The sequence below is a fragment of the Oncorhynchus tshawytscha genome, linkage group LG34 (genome assembly GCF_018296145.1).
Source record: "Oncorhynchus tshawytscha isolate Ot180627B linkage group LG34, Otsh_v2.0, whole genome shotgun sequence".
In the NCBI taxonomy this organism is placed as follows: Eukaryota; Metazoa; Chordata; class Actinopteri; order Salmoniformes; family Salmonidae; genus Oncorhynchus; species Oncorhynchus tshawytscha.
The window spans coordinates 5,020,382-5,036,753 of record NC_056462.1 but is presented as its reverse complement, the minus strand read 5'-3'; the positions used below and the strand labels follow the sequence as shown (position 1 = coordinate 5,036,753).

The window sequence follows — 16,372 nt, the reverse complement described above, 5'->3', positions numbered from 1 at the left end:
CAGTACATCACTGGAGCCGAGCTCCCTGCCATCCAGGACCTCTACAGCAGGCGGTGTCAGAGGAAGGCCCTAAAAATGGTCAAATACTCCGGCTACCCAAGTCATCGACTATTCTCTCTGCTACCGCACGGCGAGCAGTACCGGAGTGTCAAGTCTGGGACCAAAAAGGTTCCTGAACAACTCCTACATCCAAGCCGTAAGACTGCTGAACAGTGAATCAAATAGCTACCCGGACTATTTGCATTGACCACCTTTTTTTTATGCACTGACTCTCTTGCACAGGCTCTATGCACACTCACTGCAATCTACCTGCACACACTACACTGACACTCCAACACATACACAAACACACACACACACACACACATATTGATCCCACACACACAAACTCCTTCACACTCTTCAAATATACTGCTGCTACTCGGTTTATTTATCCTGATTGCCTAGTAATTTTTACCCCGGCCTACATGTACATACTGTATTACCTCAATTACCTAAACTCCATCGTACCCCTGCACATTGACTCGATACCGGTACTCCTTGTATATAGTCTCATTATTGTTGTTTTACTATGTAAATATTTCATTATTTTTTTTTGCTAATTGTTTTCTTTTTAACTCTGCTTTGTTGGCAAAGGGCTCATGAGTAAAAAATTCATGGAAAAGTCCACACCTGTTGTGTTCGACACGTGACAAATAAAATTGAATTTGATTAAACTGACTATTTTTTTATTGAGTCATGTCTAACATGATTATTATTGTGGGAAGTTTGCACCTTTGTCATCTACAATCATTTAATTGTGATGGGAACTTGGTCGAATCCAGGGCTAAATACAGCAAAGAATGTGTTAGAGCAAGATGACACGTCAGCAAAACTGTACAGATGTACTCCTGAATCAGCATCATAAAAGGAAAGAATCTGTCTGTCACAATCTAAGAACACTCCCAGTGTTTCCAGGTTTTCATTTCCAGAGAATTGTGTTGGAGGGTCTGTAGAGACACAATAACCGTTTCCCTTTTTATAGCGAAGAACCCAGAAACCATTCCCAGGGTTTAAGGGGACAATAGCCTTGTTAATCTGGGCTGCGTCTGTGGTGGTTACCCCAACATACCATGGCTGTTTACACTTTGAATCCACCACCACTTCCCAGTATATCTGTCCTGAGCTGAATTTGTTCTCACTAAGGACAAAGTGAGTTGTGGAAGCTTGATCTCTTTCTTTTTTACAATGAACCATCTTTTTACTGCAAGACACAAATTGCGAAGAGTGAGCAGTCAGCGGGTCCAAAGTGACGTCCACTAAGAGAAGAGAACAGGATTTAATTCATACATTCACATACATGGTTACTCATTGGATTGTGTTATATTACTACACCTGCTATGTGTAGTATGATAACACTATATGCAGTGCCTTTAGAAAGTGTCCACACCCCATGACGTTTTCCACATGTGTTACAGCCTATGTCAAATAGATTCAATTGAAATGTTTTGTCACTAGTTTACACACAACACCCCATAATGTCGCAGTAGAATGATGTTTTTTGACATGTTTACAATTTATTTTTTAAATGAAAAGCTGATCTGTCTTGAGTCAATGAGTATTCAACCCCTTTTGTTATATGGCAAGCCTGAATACGTTCAGGAGTAAACATTTGCTTAACAAGTCACAGAAGTTGCATGGATTTTTGAATGACTACCTCATCTCTGTACCCCACACGCACAATTATCTGTAAGGTCCCTCAGTCGAGCAGTGGATTTCACACACAGATTCAACCACAAAGACCACGGAGACTTTCCAATTCACCTGTACAGGCATCCTTCCTAACTCAGTTTCCTAGGAGGAAGGAAACAGCTCATGGATGTCACCATGAGGCCCATGGTGACTTTAAAACAGATCAAGTTTAATGGCTGTGATAGGAGAAAACTGGGGATGGAGCAACAACATTTTAGTTACTCCACAATACTAACCTAATTGACAGGAGTGAAACCTGTACACAATATAAAATGTTCCAAAACATCCATCATGTTTGCAACAATGCACTGAAGTAATACTGCAAAAAGAACAAGACAAAGCAATTCACTTTTTTTTTCATGAATACAAAGTGTTAGATTTGAGACAAATCCAATACGTTTGCTGAGTACCACTTCATATTTTCAAGCATAGTGGTCGATGCATCATGTTATAGGGACTGTCGTAATCATTAAGGACTGGGGTTTTTCAGGATAAAAAAGAAACGTAATGGAGCTAAGCACAAGAAAAATCCTAGAGGAAAACCCGGGTCTGCTTTCCACCAGACACTGGGAGATGAATTCACCTTTCAGCAGGACAATAAGCTAAAACACAAGGCCAAATCTACACTTGAGTTGCTTACCAAGAAGACAGTGACTGGCCGAGTAAGTGGTTTTGACTTAAATCTGCCTGAAAACCGATGGCAAGACTTGACAATGGTTGTCTAGCAAGGAACAACAACACATTTGACAGAGGTTGAAGAATTTTGAAGAGAGTAATGTGAAAATATTGTACAATCCAGATGTGCAAAGCTCTTAGAGACTTACCCAGTAAGACTTACAACTGTAATCGCTGCCAAAGGTGATTCTAACATGTGTTGACTCAGGGCTGTGAATACTTACACTATATATATACAAAAGTAGGTAGACACCCCTTCAAAATTAGTGGATTCAGCTATTTCAGCCACGTTTGTTGCTGATAGGTGTATAAAATCGAGCACACAGCCATGCAATATCCATAGACAAACACTGGTAGTAGAATGGCCATGGTGACGAGCTCAAGTCACTTTCAACGTGGCACCGTTGTAGGATGCCACCTTTCCAACAAGTCAGTTTGTAAAATGTCTGCCCTACTAGAGCTGCCCCTGTCAACTGCAAGTGCTGTTATTGTGAAGTGAAATGACTAGGAGCAACACCGGCTCAGCCGCAAAGTGGTAGGCCACACAAGCTCACAGAAAAGGACAGCCGAGTGCTGAAGCGTGTAGCGTATAAATCTGTAGTCGGCTGCAACACTCACTACTGAGTTCCAAGCTGCCTCTGGAAGCAACATCAGGACAAGAACTGTTTGTCGGGAGCTTCATGAAATGAAGGCTAAGATCACCATGCGCAATGCCAAGCATCGGCTGGAGTGGTGTAAAGCTCACAGCCAATTGGACTCTGGAGCTGTGGAAATGAATTCTCTGGAGTGATGAATCACGCTTCACCATCTGGCAGTCCGACGGAGAAATCTGTGTTTGGCAGATGCCAGGACAATGCTACCTTTCCCAATGCATATTGCCAACTGTAGTTTGGTGAAGGAGGAATAATGGTCTGTGGCTGTTTTTCATGGTTCGGGCTAGGCCGCTTAGATCCAGTGAAGGGTAAACTAAACGCTTCAATATACAATAACATTCTAGACGATTCTGTGCTTCCAATTTTGTGGCAACAGTTTGGGGAAGTCTGTTTCAGCATGACAATGCCCCAGTGCACAAAGCGATGTCTATACAGAAAAGGTTTGTCGAGATCGGTGTGGAAGAACTTGACTGGCTTGCACAGAGCTCTGACCTCAACCCCATTGAACACCTTTGGGATTCATTGGAATTCCGAATGCGAGCAAGGCCTAATTGTCCAACATCAGTGCCCGACCTCACAAATGTTGCTAAAAGGAAATAGGCCGCCACAGCAATGTTCCAACATCTAGTGGAAAGCCTTCCCAGAAGAGTGGAGGCTGTTATAGCAGCAAAGGGGTGACCAACTCCATTTTTGGATTGAGATGTTTGACGAGTTGGTGTCCACATACTTTTGATCATGTAGTGTATGTACTAAAATACATATTTTTGTATTTCATTTTCAATACATTTGCAAAAATATTTGAAAACAGGTTTTCACTTTGTCATAATGGGGTAATGTGTGTAGATGGGTAAGAAAAACATATGTGTAATCAATTTTAAATTAATGCTGTAACACAACAAAATGTGGAATAATGGAATTAGTATTTATGTCTCCCCACTTCTAAAACCAAAGTAACAAAGAAACAAACCTGAATGACTGTGTATATAAGAAATACTTGTTATTATACCTGTATATAAGGTGAAAGACTTGTTATACCTCTGATTTAGCTAATAAATACTTTGAGGGAAAATGGACTTGATATGATTGTACTATGTTGTTGTCTCACCTAGCTATCTTAAGATGAATGCACTAATTGTAAGTCGCTCTGGATAAGAGTTTCTGCTAAATAAATACAATTAACATCAACATCATCACAATATTACATCATTATAAGTATATAAATAATACTACATTCATTCATTTAAGGTTTGTAAAGATTTTCCATTTACCTTTTGGGAATGATTCTCTCAGTGCAGTTTGCGTAGCACTTTCTGCCCAGAGTGAAACATATTTTTGGACTTTATTGGGATGTACCATTATTTTATTCCTGAGTGTTGTTCAATTAATTCTACTAAAAAACGGTGAATGATTTTGCATGTATGTTTGATTCATACATTTTCAAAAGAAGAGAGAAAAACACATTTTGTAAAAATAAAAATAAATTACCTTTCAGGAAAAATTCTGTCTGTGTTGCTTTTTCCATATCAGTTTTCTTTACACCTTCTATCCAGAATGAAACAGATGATTCATAAAATGTGTTTACTGGCAAACGTAGTATTTCTTTTACTAGTTAAGAACAAATCTCTTATTTTCAATGACAGCCTAGGAACAGTGGGTTAACTGCCTTGTTCAGGGGCAGAATGACAAATTTGTACCTTGTCAGCTCGGGGATTCGAACTTGCAACCTTCCGGTTACTAGCCCAACGCTCTAACCACGAGGCTACCCTGCTGCACCCTTTCAAGGTTTAATATGAATGCATTTCAACTCTACTTACCTTCAAGAAGATTTGCCTCTTCTATTTAATGGTGACCGTCAACAAACATAAAAAGGTTTGAAAGTTCTGTTATTATGATGTGTAGAAATACAACAAATAGACTTGTAGGAATAATGAATTCATACCTGCTGGCCTCTCATTAGACTCGGTTTCACCTGAAATCCAATGACACGCGAATATCAAGATATTGTACATAATAAAACAGTGTTCTCATGTTTTCAGTGTCAGACATAACCATCATTACACGAATAGACAACACACAGTACCCTCTGCATTGTCATTTTTCTCTGATGTTGACAACCTGATAAACCCTGTGAGAAGGGCGAAAAAGGAGATACTGTCAAATAAAACCAAAAGAATTACAATAGAGATGGGTAGTGAATGCTTGATCCCTACAATAGTATTGGAAAGGTTCAAACGCAACACTTGTGGATGAAATTATAATAAAAACTGACGAAATATACATGTTAAAACATGTATGGTCATCCTGAGTGATTTCAGAAAGCAGTGGGTGCTCTGCTGTACATACAGTAGTTAACTCATCTTGGTGTATGATTCTGTATATTTGGGGGAAGTGTAAATACTATGATCAGGGAAATTAGCTGAGTATTTTCCTTGGACTCGGGAGCACCCTGAAAAGCAGAGCCTAAATGCCAAACGCAAATACTGTCATTCACACTTTATGTTTTTGAGTTCTCCGATCACTAATTAGTATCACAGCTGGATTTTTCATGACTTGATTTAATTTAAACAAATCAGTTGTGCAGACCGTTAAATACTGGGAGTACAAAATGTCTCCTTACACGTGTACTTGGAAATATGCCCAGGCCTAGTCCCTAATTTTGAATATTGGCATTGGGGAAGCTCTGGATTTTCCAGCTTGATGTGAGATGGTTCATCAACCTGAAAAGGGTCTGTGTGCCTGGAGAAACTGTAATCCATAGTTCAGTTTTCGTTAAACAGCCACTACAAATTTCAGCTAACTTTATCCACTGCTAGCTAACAATCAATGGATGTGAAAGGGCAATTGTGAAATATATTTTAATGGCCAAATCAACTGAAATCAACTATATTGTTTTGATGTTAATATAAGATCAGTAGACTTTTTTTTTTTAAAGTACATTGCACTTGTTTGTTAGCTAGTGATGGCTAAAGTTAGCTGAAGTCTTTCAATGTCATGCCCAAATCAACCTGATGACAGAGATTGTGTAGCTCAATGGCATGGTTTTGAAGTTGAAGTCTGCCATGGAATTAAATAATACCATCTTGTTAATATACCTGTTTTTTTGTTCCAGATGAAGAGTCCAATTAGAGTGAAGATTACTAGTAGATTGATGAACAGTAATGTCATGAAGGCCCCAAGGCTCCAATGTTCTGTAGAAAGGATGGATCAACCACTTCAACTTTAAGAGAACATTCAGCGCCTTGCATAAGTATTTACACCCTTACACTTTTTCTTCAACATTCAACATTTGATTTAATTGTAAAAAAAAAAAAAAAAAAAAAAAAAAAAAGAGTAATACAAATAAACATTTGTAATTGTTACCATCTACAGAAAATACACTAATGTCTGAGGGGGGTGAAAACATTTGTACTTAAAAAAAAAAATGTTTAGGGGGTATTATCAGCTTTAATATTTTAAGTGTTCAAGTGGGAATGATTACATTAGGAAGAAGTCCAAAAAACAGACTATCTGAGCAGTATTTGTAATAATGACTTCAGAAACCCTATTGCAACGGTGTTATACCTGTCCTGACGAAGACCCTTGTAGAGTTGAAATGTTGTACTTCTTTCATTAAACACAGATGTTCATTGTTTAACCCTTGTCTGTCTTAGCCTTTATCATTTCATACATTTTGATTTGCATACTGCCATGTTGGTACAAGTTCATCTGGAAAAGCACCGACTCCGTCAGCCAGCCAAGGTAAAAGTACAATTGAACTTGAATTTACATAAGGTGCTGCATTGAGTGAACCGACTGAAAGAGTTCAATATTGAGATATTAAATGTTAAGGTATTGATAACCTTTTCTGAGAAATTCACCTTCAATTGGAGCTCTTGGCATGACTCTGCTCTCTCTCCTCTCCCCAGACAGAGAGACTGTACAGGAGAGCCAATCTGAGTCTGAGGGAGAATACAGCAGCCAGCTATTGACACTCACCAAGCCCTGAGGATCTGAAACAGATAGAGAGGCAGGTATACCCACAGCCATTTATTATATGGGAAAGATACACATGATCAGATACAGGCACCCACCACCACACACACACACACACACACACACACACACACACAGCCTTCTTCAGACTGATTTGGCATGTGTAGTGATTCTACAAGTAATTACCAGTGGTGTTGAGTACTTGTTCATTTCTGATCTCTGTCCCCTCTTTGTTTCTCCAGGTGAGTTTAGGTTGTGGTGACCAGCCCTCTGATGAACAGGTGACGTTCACCTGACCTCCTCCTCCTCTTGCTTCAGCTACAGAGAGAACTGGTTCACTACCTGTTACTAATGGACAGATAAAAGGGGAGGGTCAGGTGACCAGCTATGATCATAGATTATTGGAATAGACTACTGTATCTCATGCATCACATTTTCCTGTGAATTATCATTTTTTTTAAAGATACAAGATCATTTCTGCTACAATATTGTGAGTATTATGCAGGGTTGAGTGAATTGCATTGGCATTTCAGTAAATTCAGGAAGTACAGTGACATTCCTATTCTCTTCAATGATTTTCAATTAGGAAAATTTGGAATTGGAATTTGGTTTACTTTCTGGAAATGAATTGGAATTGACCCAAACCCTGGTATTACAGTATTTTTGGGGAAAGTTGTAGTTTTGTGGACAGACCAAAAATGTCATCCCGTGTTGAAGTGGTAGTTCACCCAAATTACAAAATTACACATTGGTTTCCTTACCCTGAAATCTGTCTATGGACAAGCTAAGACAGGAATCTATGCTTTGGTTTTGTATACCTGGCCACTGTCACCAAATGCAAACTCTTTAGCAATTATGGCCTATTAACCAATGCAAGTGAAGGAAACCAATCTGTAATTTGGGTGAACTATCCATTAAGTAGGACTGTCCCCAATTACTTACCATTCACTGTGAGGAGTACAATGTCTTTTTCATACCACTGTTCACTGCTAACATAGCACACATACTCCCCCCTGTCTTCCAGTGTGACCCTCTCCAGTGTCAGGGACACATTCCCTCTCTCCAGCCCCCCAGTTAGAGACACCCTGCCCCTGTACCGGGGGTCCACAGGGGCCTCCTGGATCTTGTGATCTTTGTACAACAAGGCAGGTTTGTCGAAGTCACCGGACCGATACCAGCGCACCTCCAATGGCTCCGCATTGAAGAGAGGTGAAAGTTCACAAGATAAAGAAACGGAGGAGTTCGACCAGGTCATGATTGGACCGTGTGGGACCGACAAGGTGAAGATTTCTGGGGTAAGAGAGAGAGAGTGTGAGCGAGAGAGAGAGAGAGTGTGAGCGAGAGAGAGAGAGAGAGAGAGACTAATTTTCTTACTCAAGGAAATTGAAGGATAATATTTTTCTATTTATGAAGTTGAGACAGTTATGTAGAAAAAATTAATAGCATATGCTCACCAGGACTTTGGACTATGATGGGAACGGTGAGAGCTGCCAGTATCATCACCCTCAAAGACAAACCTGTGTTGAAGATCAGTGTGATGACATTATAATCATAACAGGGTATGCTGGAGTAAGGAGTGGAGTAAGAAATCATGTCCTCTCTATTCATGGAATTTCTATCTGCAATTTCTATCTGCTGGCCCAGACGGCATCCCTAGCCGTGTCCTCAGAGCATGCGCAGACCAACTGGCTGGAGTTTACCGACATATTCAATCTCTCCCTATCCCAGTCTGCTGTCCCCACTTGCTTCAAGATGTCCATAATTGTTCCTGTACCCAAGAAAGCAAAGGTAACTGAACTAAATGACTATTGCCCCTTAGCACTCACTTCTGTCATCATGAAGTGTTTTGAGAGGATAGTTAAGGATCATATCACCTCAACCTTACCGGACACCCGAGAACTACTTCAATTTGCTTACCGCCCCAATAGATCTACAGACGATTCAATTGCCATCGCACTGCACACTGCCCTATCCCATCTGGACAAGAGGAATACCTATGTAAGAATGATGTCCATTGACTATAGCTCAGAATTCAACACCACAGTACTCTCCAACCTCATCATTAAGCTCGGGGCCCTGGGTCTGAACCCCGCCCTGTGCAACTGCATCCTGGCTTTCCTGACGGGCCGCCCCCCCAGGTGGTGAAGGTAGGAAACAAAACTTTGCTGATGCTCAACACAGGTGTCTCACAAGGGTGGGTGCTCAGCCCTCTCCTGTACTCTTTTTTTCACCCATGACTACATGGCCATGCATGCCTCCAACTCAATCATCAAGTTTGCAGATGACACAACAGTAGTAGGCCTGATTACCAACAATGATGAGACTACAGGGAGGAGGTGAGGGCCCTGGGAGAGTGGTGCCAGGAAAATAACCTCTCACTCAATGTCAACAAAACAGGGGCAAACTACCTGCCCTCCAGGACACCTACAGCACCAGATAAAAGATAAATCAAGGACATCAACCACCTGAGCCACGGCCTGTTCACCCCCCTATCATCCAGAAGGCGAGGTCAGGACAGGTGCATCAAAGCTGGGACAGAGAGACTGAAAAACAGCTTCTATCTCAAAGCCATCAGACTGTTAAATAGCCATCACTAGCCGGCTTCCATCCGGTTACATAACCCTGCACCTTAGAGGCTGCTGCCCTATATCCATAGACTTGAAATCACTGGCCACTTTAATAATGGAAAACCAGTCACTTTAACAATGTTTAAATAATGTTTACATACTGCTTTACTCATGTCATATGTATATACTCTATTCTATTCTTCTGTATTTTAGTCAATGCCACATTGCTCGATTTTATATTTTATATATTATTTTACTTTTATGTACAGTACCAGTCAAAAGTTTGGACACGCCTACTCATTCCAGGGTTTTTCTTTATTTTTACTATTTTCTACATAATAGTGAATACATAAAAACTATGAAATAACACATATTGAATCATGTAGTAACCTAAAAATGTGTTAAACAAATCAAAATATGCATTTTTATATTCTTACAAGTAGCCAGCCTTTGCCTTGATGACAGCTTTGCACACTCAGAATTTTCTCAACCAGCTTCACCTGGAATGCTTTTCCAACAGTCTTGAAGGAGTTCCCACATATGTTGAGAACTTGTTCGCTGCTTTTCCTTCACTCTGCGGTGAAACTCATCCCAAACCATCTCAATTGGGTTGAGGTTGGGTGATTGTGGAGGCCAGGTCATCTGATGAAGCACTCATCACTCTCCTTCTTGGTAAATTAGCCCTTACACAGCATGGAGGTGTGTTAGGTCATTGTCCTGTTAAAAACAAATAATAATCCCAGTAAGCGCAAACCAGGTGGGATGGTGAATCGCTGCAGAATGCTGTGGTAGCCATGCTGGTTAAGTGTGTCTTGAATTTTAAATAAATCACTGACAGTGTCACCAGCAAAGCTCCCCCACACGATCACACCTCCTCCTCCATGCTTCACAGTGGGAACCAAACATGCAGAGTTCATCCATTCACCTACTCTGCATCTCACAAAGACACGGTGGTTGGAACCAGAAATCTCAAATTTGGACTCATCAGACCAAATGACAGATTTCCACCAGTCTAATGTCCATTGCTCGTGTTTCTTGGCCCAAGCATGTCTCTTCTTCTTATTGGTGTACTTTAGTAGTGGTTTCTTTGGAGCAATTCGACCATGAAGGCCTGATTCACGCAGTCTCCTCTGAACAGTTGATGTTGAGATGTGTCTGTTACTTGAACTCTGAAGCCTTTATTTGGGCTGCAATTTCTGAGGCTGGTAACTCTAATGAACTTAACCCCAGCCAGTTTCATCATAGTACTTGATAGTTTTTGTGACTGCACTTCAAATGTTCCATTGAAATGTTCCTGTTCTTTCCATAATATGGACTTGTTCTTTTACTAAATAGGGCTATATTCTGTATATCACCCCAACCTTGTCACAACACAAATGATTGGCTCAAACACATTAAGGAAATAAATTCCACAAATTAACTTTTAACAAGGCACACATGTTAATTTAAATGCATTCCAGGTGACTATCTCGTGAAGCTGGCTGAGAGAATGCCAAGATTGTGCAAAGCTGTCATCAAGGCAAAGGGAGGCTACTCTGAAGAATCTCAAATATATTTTGATTTGTTTAACACTTTTTTGGTTACTACATGAATCCATATGTGTTATTTAATAGTTTTGATGTATTCGCTATTATTATACAATGTAGAAAAAAACAAAGAGAAACCTGCCCAAACCTTTGACTGGTACCGTATATTGTTGTGAATTTTTAGATACTACTGTACTGTTGGAGCTAGAAACACAAGCATTTCGCTACACCCGCAACAACATATGCTAAATATGTGTATGTGACCATTACAATTTGATTTGATTTGTTGCACCCTGAAAGTACGTGACTGGTAAATTGGGGATACATCCTTATCCACATTGTGTCTCAAAATGAAAACTGTTGGTTCAGCCAAAACATCATATTCATCCAGCCAATGTGCAGCAAAGACAACAATTAACATACCGTTAATACCGTACAGTTGAAGTCGGAAGTTTACATTCACCTTAGCTTACTACATTTAAACTCAGTTTTTTACAATTCCTGACATTTAATCCTAGTGTAAATTCCCTGTTTTAGGTCAGTTAGGATCACCACCTTATTTTAAGAATGTGAGATGTCTGTCACGCCCTGACCTTAGATATTTCTGTTTTCTATATATTTTGGTTAGGTCAGGGTGTGACTAGGGTGGGTACTCTAGTTGTTTGTATGTCTAGGCTTTTTGTATGTCTAGGGGTTTTGTATGTCTATGTTGGCCTGATATGGTTCCAAATCAGAGACAGCTGTTTATCGTTGTCGATGATTGGGGATCATATTTAGGCAGGTCTTTTTCCCACTTTCTGGTGTGGGATCTTGTCTATGTTTAGTTGCCTGTCAGCACTATTTGTATAGCTTAATGGTTTATTTGTTGATTTTGTTGTTTTTTTGTTCAGTGTTCATTCATTAAAAGAGAATGTGCGCATACCACGCTGCGCCTTGGTCCATTCCATACGATGATCGTGACAATGTCAGAATAATAGTAGAGAGAATGATTTATTTCAGCTTTTATTTCTTTCATCACATTCCCAGTGGGTCAGAAGTTTACAGACACTCACTTAGTATTTGGTAGCATTGCCTTTAAATTGTTTAACTTGGGTCAAACGTTTCAGGTAACCTTCCACAAGCTTCCCACAATAAGTTGGATGAGTTTCGGCCCATTCCTCCTGACAGAGCTGGTGTAACTGAGTCAGGTTTGTGGGCCTCCTTGCTCGCACACGCTTTTCCAGTTCTGACAACAAATTATGTATATGATTTGAGGTCAGGGCTTTCTGATGGCCACTCCAATACCTTGGCTTTGTTGTCCTTAAGCCATTTTGCCACAACTTTGGAAGTATGCTTGGGGTCATTGTCCATTTGGAAGACCCATTTGCGACCAAGCTTTAACTTCCTGACTGATGTCTTGAGATATGTTGCTTCAATATATCCACATAATTGTCCTCCCTCATGACGCCATCTATTTTGTGAAGTGCACCAGTCCCTCCTGTATAGCAAAGCACTCCCACAACATGATGCAGTGCTTCACGGTTGGGATGGTGTTCATCGGCTTGCAAGCCTCCCCCTTTTCCTCCAAACATAACTATAGTCATTATGGCCAAACAGTTCTATTTTTGTTTCATCAGACCAGAGGACATTTCTCCAAAAAGTACAATCTTTGTCCCCATGTGCAGTTGCAAACCGTAGTCTGGCTTTTTTTATGACGGTTTTGGAGCAGTGGCTTCTTCCTTGCTGAGCGACCTTTCAAGTTATGTCGATATAGGACTCGTTTTACTGTGGATATAGATACTTTTGTACCTGTATCCTCCAGCATCTTCACAAAGTACTTTGCTGTTGTTCTGGAATTTAATTGCACTTTAAGCACCAAAGCACGATCATCTCTTGGAGACAGAACGTGTCTCCTTCCAGAGTGGTATGACGGCTGCATGGTCCCATGGTGTTTATACTTGCATACTATTGTTTGTGCAGATGAACGTGGTACCTTCAGGCATTTGGAAAATGCTCCCAAGGATGAACCAGACTTTTGGAGGTCTGCAATATTTTGTCTGAGGTCTTGGCTGATTAATTTTGATTTTCCATTGACGTCAAGCAAAGAGGCACTGAATTTCAATGTAGGCCTTGAAATACATCCACAGGTACACCTCCAATTGACTCAAATGACGTCAATTAGCCTATCAGAAGCTTCTAAAGCCATGACATCATTTTCTGGAATTTTCTAAGCTGTTTAAAGGCACAGTCAACTTAGTGTATGTAAACTTCTGACCCACTGGAATTGTGATGCAGTGAATTATAAGTTAAATAATCTGTAAACAATTGTTGGAAAAAGACATGTGTCATGCACAGAGTAGATGTCCTAACCGACTTGCCAAAACTATAGTTTATAAACAAGACATTTGTGGAGCGGTTGAAAAACTAGTTTTAATGACTCCAACCTAAGTGTATGTAAACGTCCGACTTCAACTGTAGATCACATGTGATGCTGAACTTTGCACCTTCAGTTCAGCACTTGTGACAGTGTCATTAAATTGTACTACTGCTACTTTACCTTGTGAAGGGACATTTAAAAAAGTACACAATGAAAGATATTGCAGAAAAATACATCTAGCCTTGACTGATCCTGCTTGGATGAATGCTCAAGTAAATGCTGATTAAACCTCCATAAGAATTATTCTTATTCTACAGTAGGAAGTTCAGCCTCTTTTTTGTAAATATTCAAATAACTCACTAAGTCAATCAATAGAATATCAAAACATGTCTTTGTAAATAACATTAAGCCAAGGGGAGGAGAGGAGGAAAAGGATGGTGAAGTACAGAATATACAACATGCTTCAATCAAAGGCAGTTGCTATATGGTGAAATTCATTTCTACCTGAACGCATCATTCTTCTTCAATTTCAAGTCGTTGTAACATACATTTCCAGGTGTTGCGATGTCAAACCTCTGTGGCTTTGGAATGCACTGATATTCCTATAGATTCATGACCAGCTAGCATATCACACTGTATTTTGTGTTCTGCTCTGTAGGAGAGAATGAAGATAGACTGTTCTATCCACTCCCATCTGTCTACTCCCTCTGTTTATTGTATTGTCTTAACATATAGTCATGTGACAGGGCAAAGGCTTTGAATTGATCGTAGAAACACTATGGAAGTTGTTTGTAAAAACAACAAGTAACACCTACTTCTTAGGTAATCCATCTAGTGAACTTATTTTAGGAATAGTGAACTACACTAAGGTGCCATCTAAAACCTGAAAGGGTTATTGAAGATCCTTTGTTTTGCTTGCAAGTAGAACCCTTTTATTTCCATGTAGAACCCTTTACACAGAGGGTTCTACATGAAACCCCAAAAAGTTCTACCTGGAACCAAAAATGGGTCTACCTGGAGCAAGAAAATGTTTATGCTATGGGGACAAGTGAATAACCTTTTTGGTCCTGTGGAGCTCAGTTGGTAGAGCATGGTGCTTGCAATGCCAGGGTTGTGGGTTTGATTCCCACGGGGGAACAGTATGATTAAAAAAAAATATATATATATATATATATAATGAAAATGTATGCACTCACTACTGTAAGTCACTGTGGATAAGAGGGTCTGCTACGTGACTAAAAGTGGTTAGAGCGTTGGGCCAGTAACCGAAAGGTTGCTGGATCGAATCCCCGAGCTGACAAGGTAAAAATCTGCCATTCTGAGTGGGGTGATTAAGGAGGCCAAACCGATTGTTTGTGGGAAGGTTCTGATCTTTGCAAATACAACATTCAGTCGGAGAAAGTCTTGAAATTTAACTGGGGGTTTGGTGAAATGTCACATTACCGGTGCCCTGTCTAAACTGAGAGGATGCCACTGGGATGCCATTGGAAATGACCATGAAAGAAGTTAAGGCTTCCCTGAAAGGAGGAAAAGTTATTGACGCAAAACGGATGAAAAGCAAAAAGAGTGGCAGTCCAGTGGACCCTACAACTGTATTGTTACAATTTAAAGGGAATCATGCTGCATAGGATGCATCTAGGATCACTCGGTCATCCAGTTAGACAGTACGTGCCACTTCCATGTGCCAACGGATGGGGCATGTTGCTAATGTCTGCAACGGTAAAATGAGACGTGCAAAGTGTGGTGGGGATCACGAGTATGGGAAATGTGGGCTTGATACTAAAGTTAAATGTTGTGACTGTGACGGAGAACACAGTGCAGCATATGGAGGATGGGAAATACAACAAAAAGTAATGGAAGCGGAGAGATTACAAGCAATGTATCCTAACTGAGGCTGTTTGGAAAGTAATAAACTTAGCGTTGAAAATACTCCAGATACAACATATCGGCATAAGTAGCCGCTCCGAGAACGCCAGTGGAACCTCAGCCGGTTGTTAATGAGATATGCGAGCATAAAGGCTCGATCACAGAGGAAGACTTCCTGTCCTTCGTGTGCAGGGCGATCAATTCGACTGCTCCACATAAGGGCAGGACTGCACGAATAAAAGAAGTAGTGAAGGCAGCCAAAGACATTCTGGGGATTTCTGAAAGTTACTGTAAAATTGATACATCGGATGCTGAGCCAAAGTTCAAGTGATGATCCGGATAATACATAGTATTGCGGTGTTCCTTATTGTTCAATGGAATGATAGGAGTTTGATCGCCAATGGACAAGAATTGAAGAAGACTACGTATGATTTAGATGTTTGACAGGACGTGGCGTGAAACATAAACATGGTTTTAACCTCAATTGGATTATATTATTCCTTGTTTTATCTTTGTGGTAAGAGATAGAACGGAGGGTTCACAAAGAGCGATTAAAGGTTTCAAATAACAAATGTGTGGCAGTGGAGATTTGTAGAGAAGGGGGTAATATCACATTGTTTAATTACTATAATCCTTGTAAGCCCATCTCTGTATCTGTATTAGATATAGTTGTGAAACACAGTAAAGGTGATAAGGAGATATGGTGTGGGGATTTCAAAGCGCATAACAGCTTGTTCGGCAGCAATACCACAGATGCCAATGGTTTAGCGGAGGGGACTAGTCTGTATAAATGATGGTCATGGGACACGGGTAAATGCGACTAGAGGTACTGTACATCGTAATGTTTAGACCTTACTTTGGTGTCTTTCTCTATTGCTGGTATACAGTATGTGAGTGGGATGTGAAGACAGAATCCACAATAGGTAGTGATCATTTCCCAGTCATGTGCAACATCGATCTTGACGCATGTTTTCAGAAACGGGAACTGGTTTTAAATTGGTGCTTTGACCAAACAAACTGGGAACT

At 40.3% G+C, this 16,372-nt stretch overlaps 1 protein-coding gene across 1 annotated transcript; it reads right to left on the bottom strand.

The window, feature by feature from the left end:
- Window positions 1–523: 523 nt before the first annotated feature.
- LOC112231754 (erythroid membrane-associated protein-like) lies at window positions 524–14,166 on the bottom strand. Its single transcript, XM_024398516.2, has 11 exons — window positions 13,985–14,166; window positions 8,486–8,548; window positions 7,974–8,321; window positions 7,218–7,379; window positions 6,917–7,048; window positions 6,152–6,247; window positions 4,999–5,028; window positions 4,874–4,894; window positions 4,545–4,601; window positions 4,328–4,369; window positions 524–1,298 (listed from the first exon to the last, which is right to left on the bottom strand). The coding sequence occupies exons 1-11, from the start codon at window positions 13,995–13,997 to the stop codon at window positions 790–792; spliced, it is 1,473 nt and encodes a 490-aa protein (XP_024254284.2). The 5' UTR covers window positions 13,998–14,166; the 3' UTR covers window positions 524–789.
- Window positions 14,167–16,372: the final 2,206 nt, after the last annotated feature.

What these genes read in the sequence shown, in the direction of transcription:
- LOC112231754 (XM_024398516.2), bottom strand. An exon ending in CATCATAGTCCAAAGTCCTG is followed by an intron (nt 8,322 to 8,485) that starts GTGAGCATATGC and finishes CTCTTACCCCAG; the next exon opens with AAATCTTCACCTTGTCGGTC. An exon ending in GCCAAGAGCTCCAATTGAAG is followed by an intron (nt 6,248 to 6,916) that starts GTGAATTTCTCA and finishes TCCTTTCTACAG; the next exon opens with AACATTGGAGCCTTGGGGCC.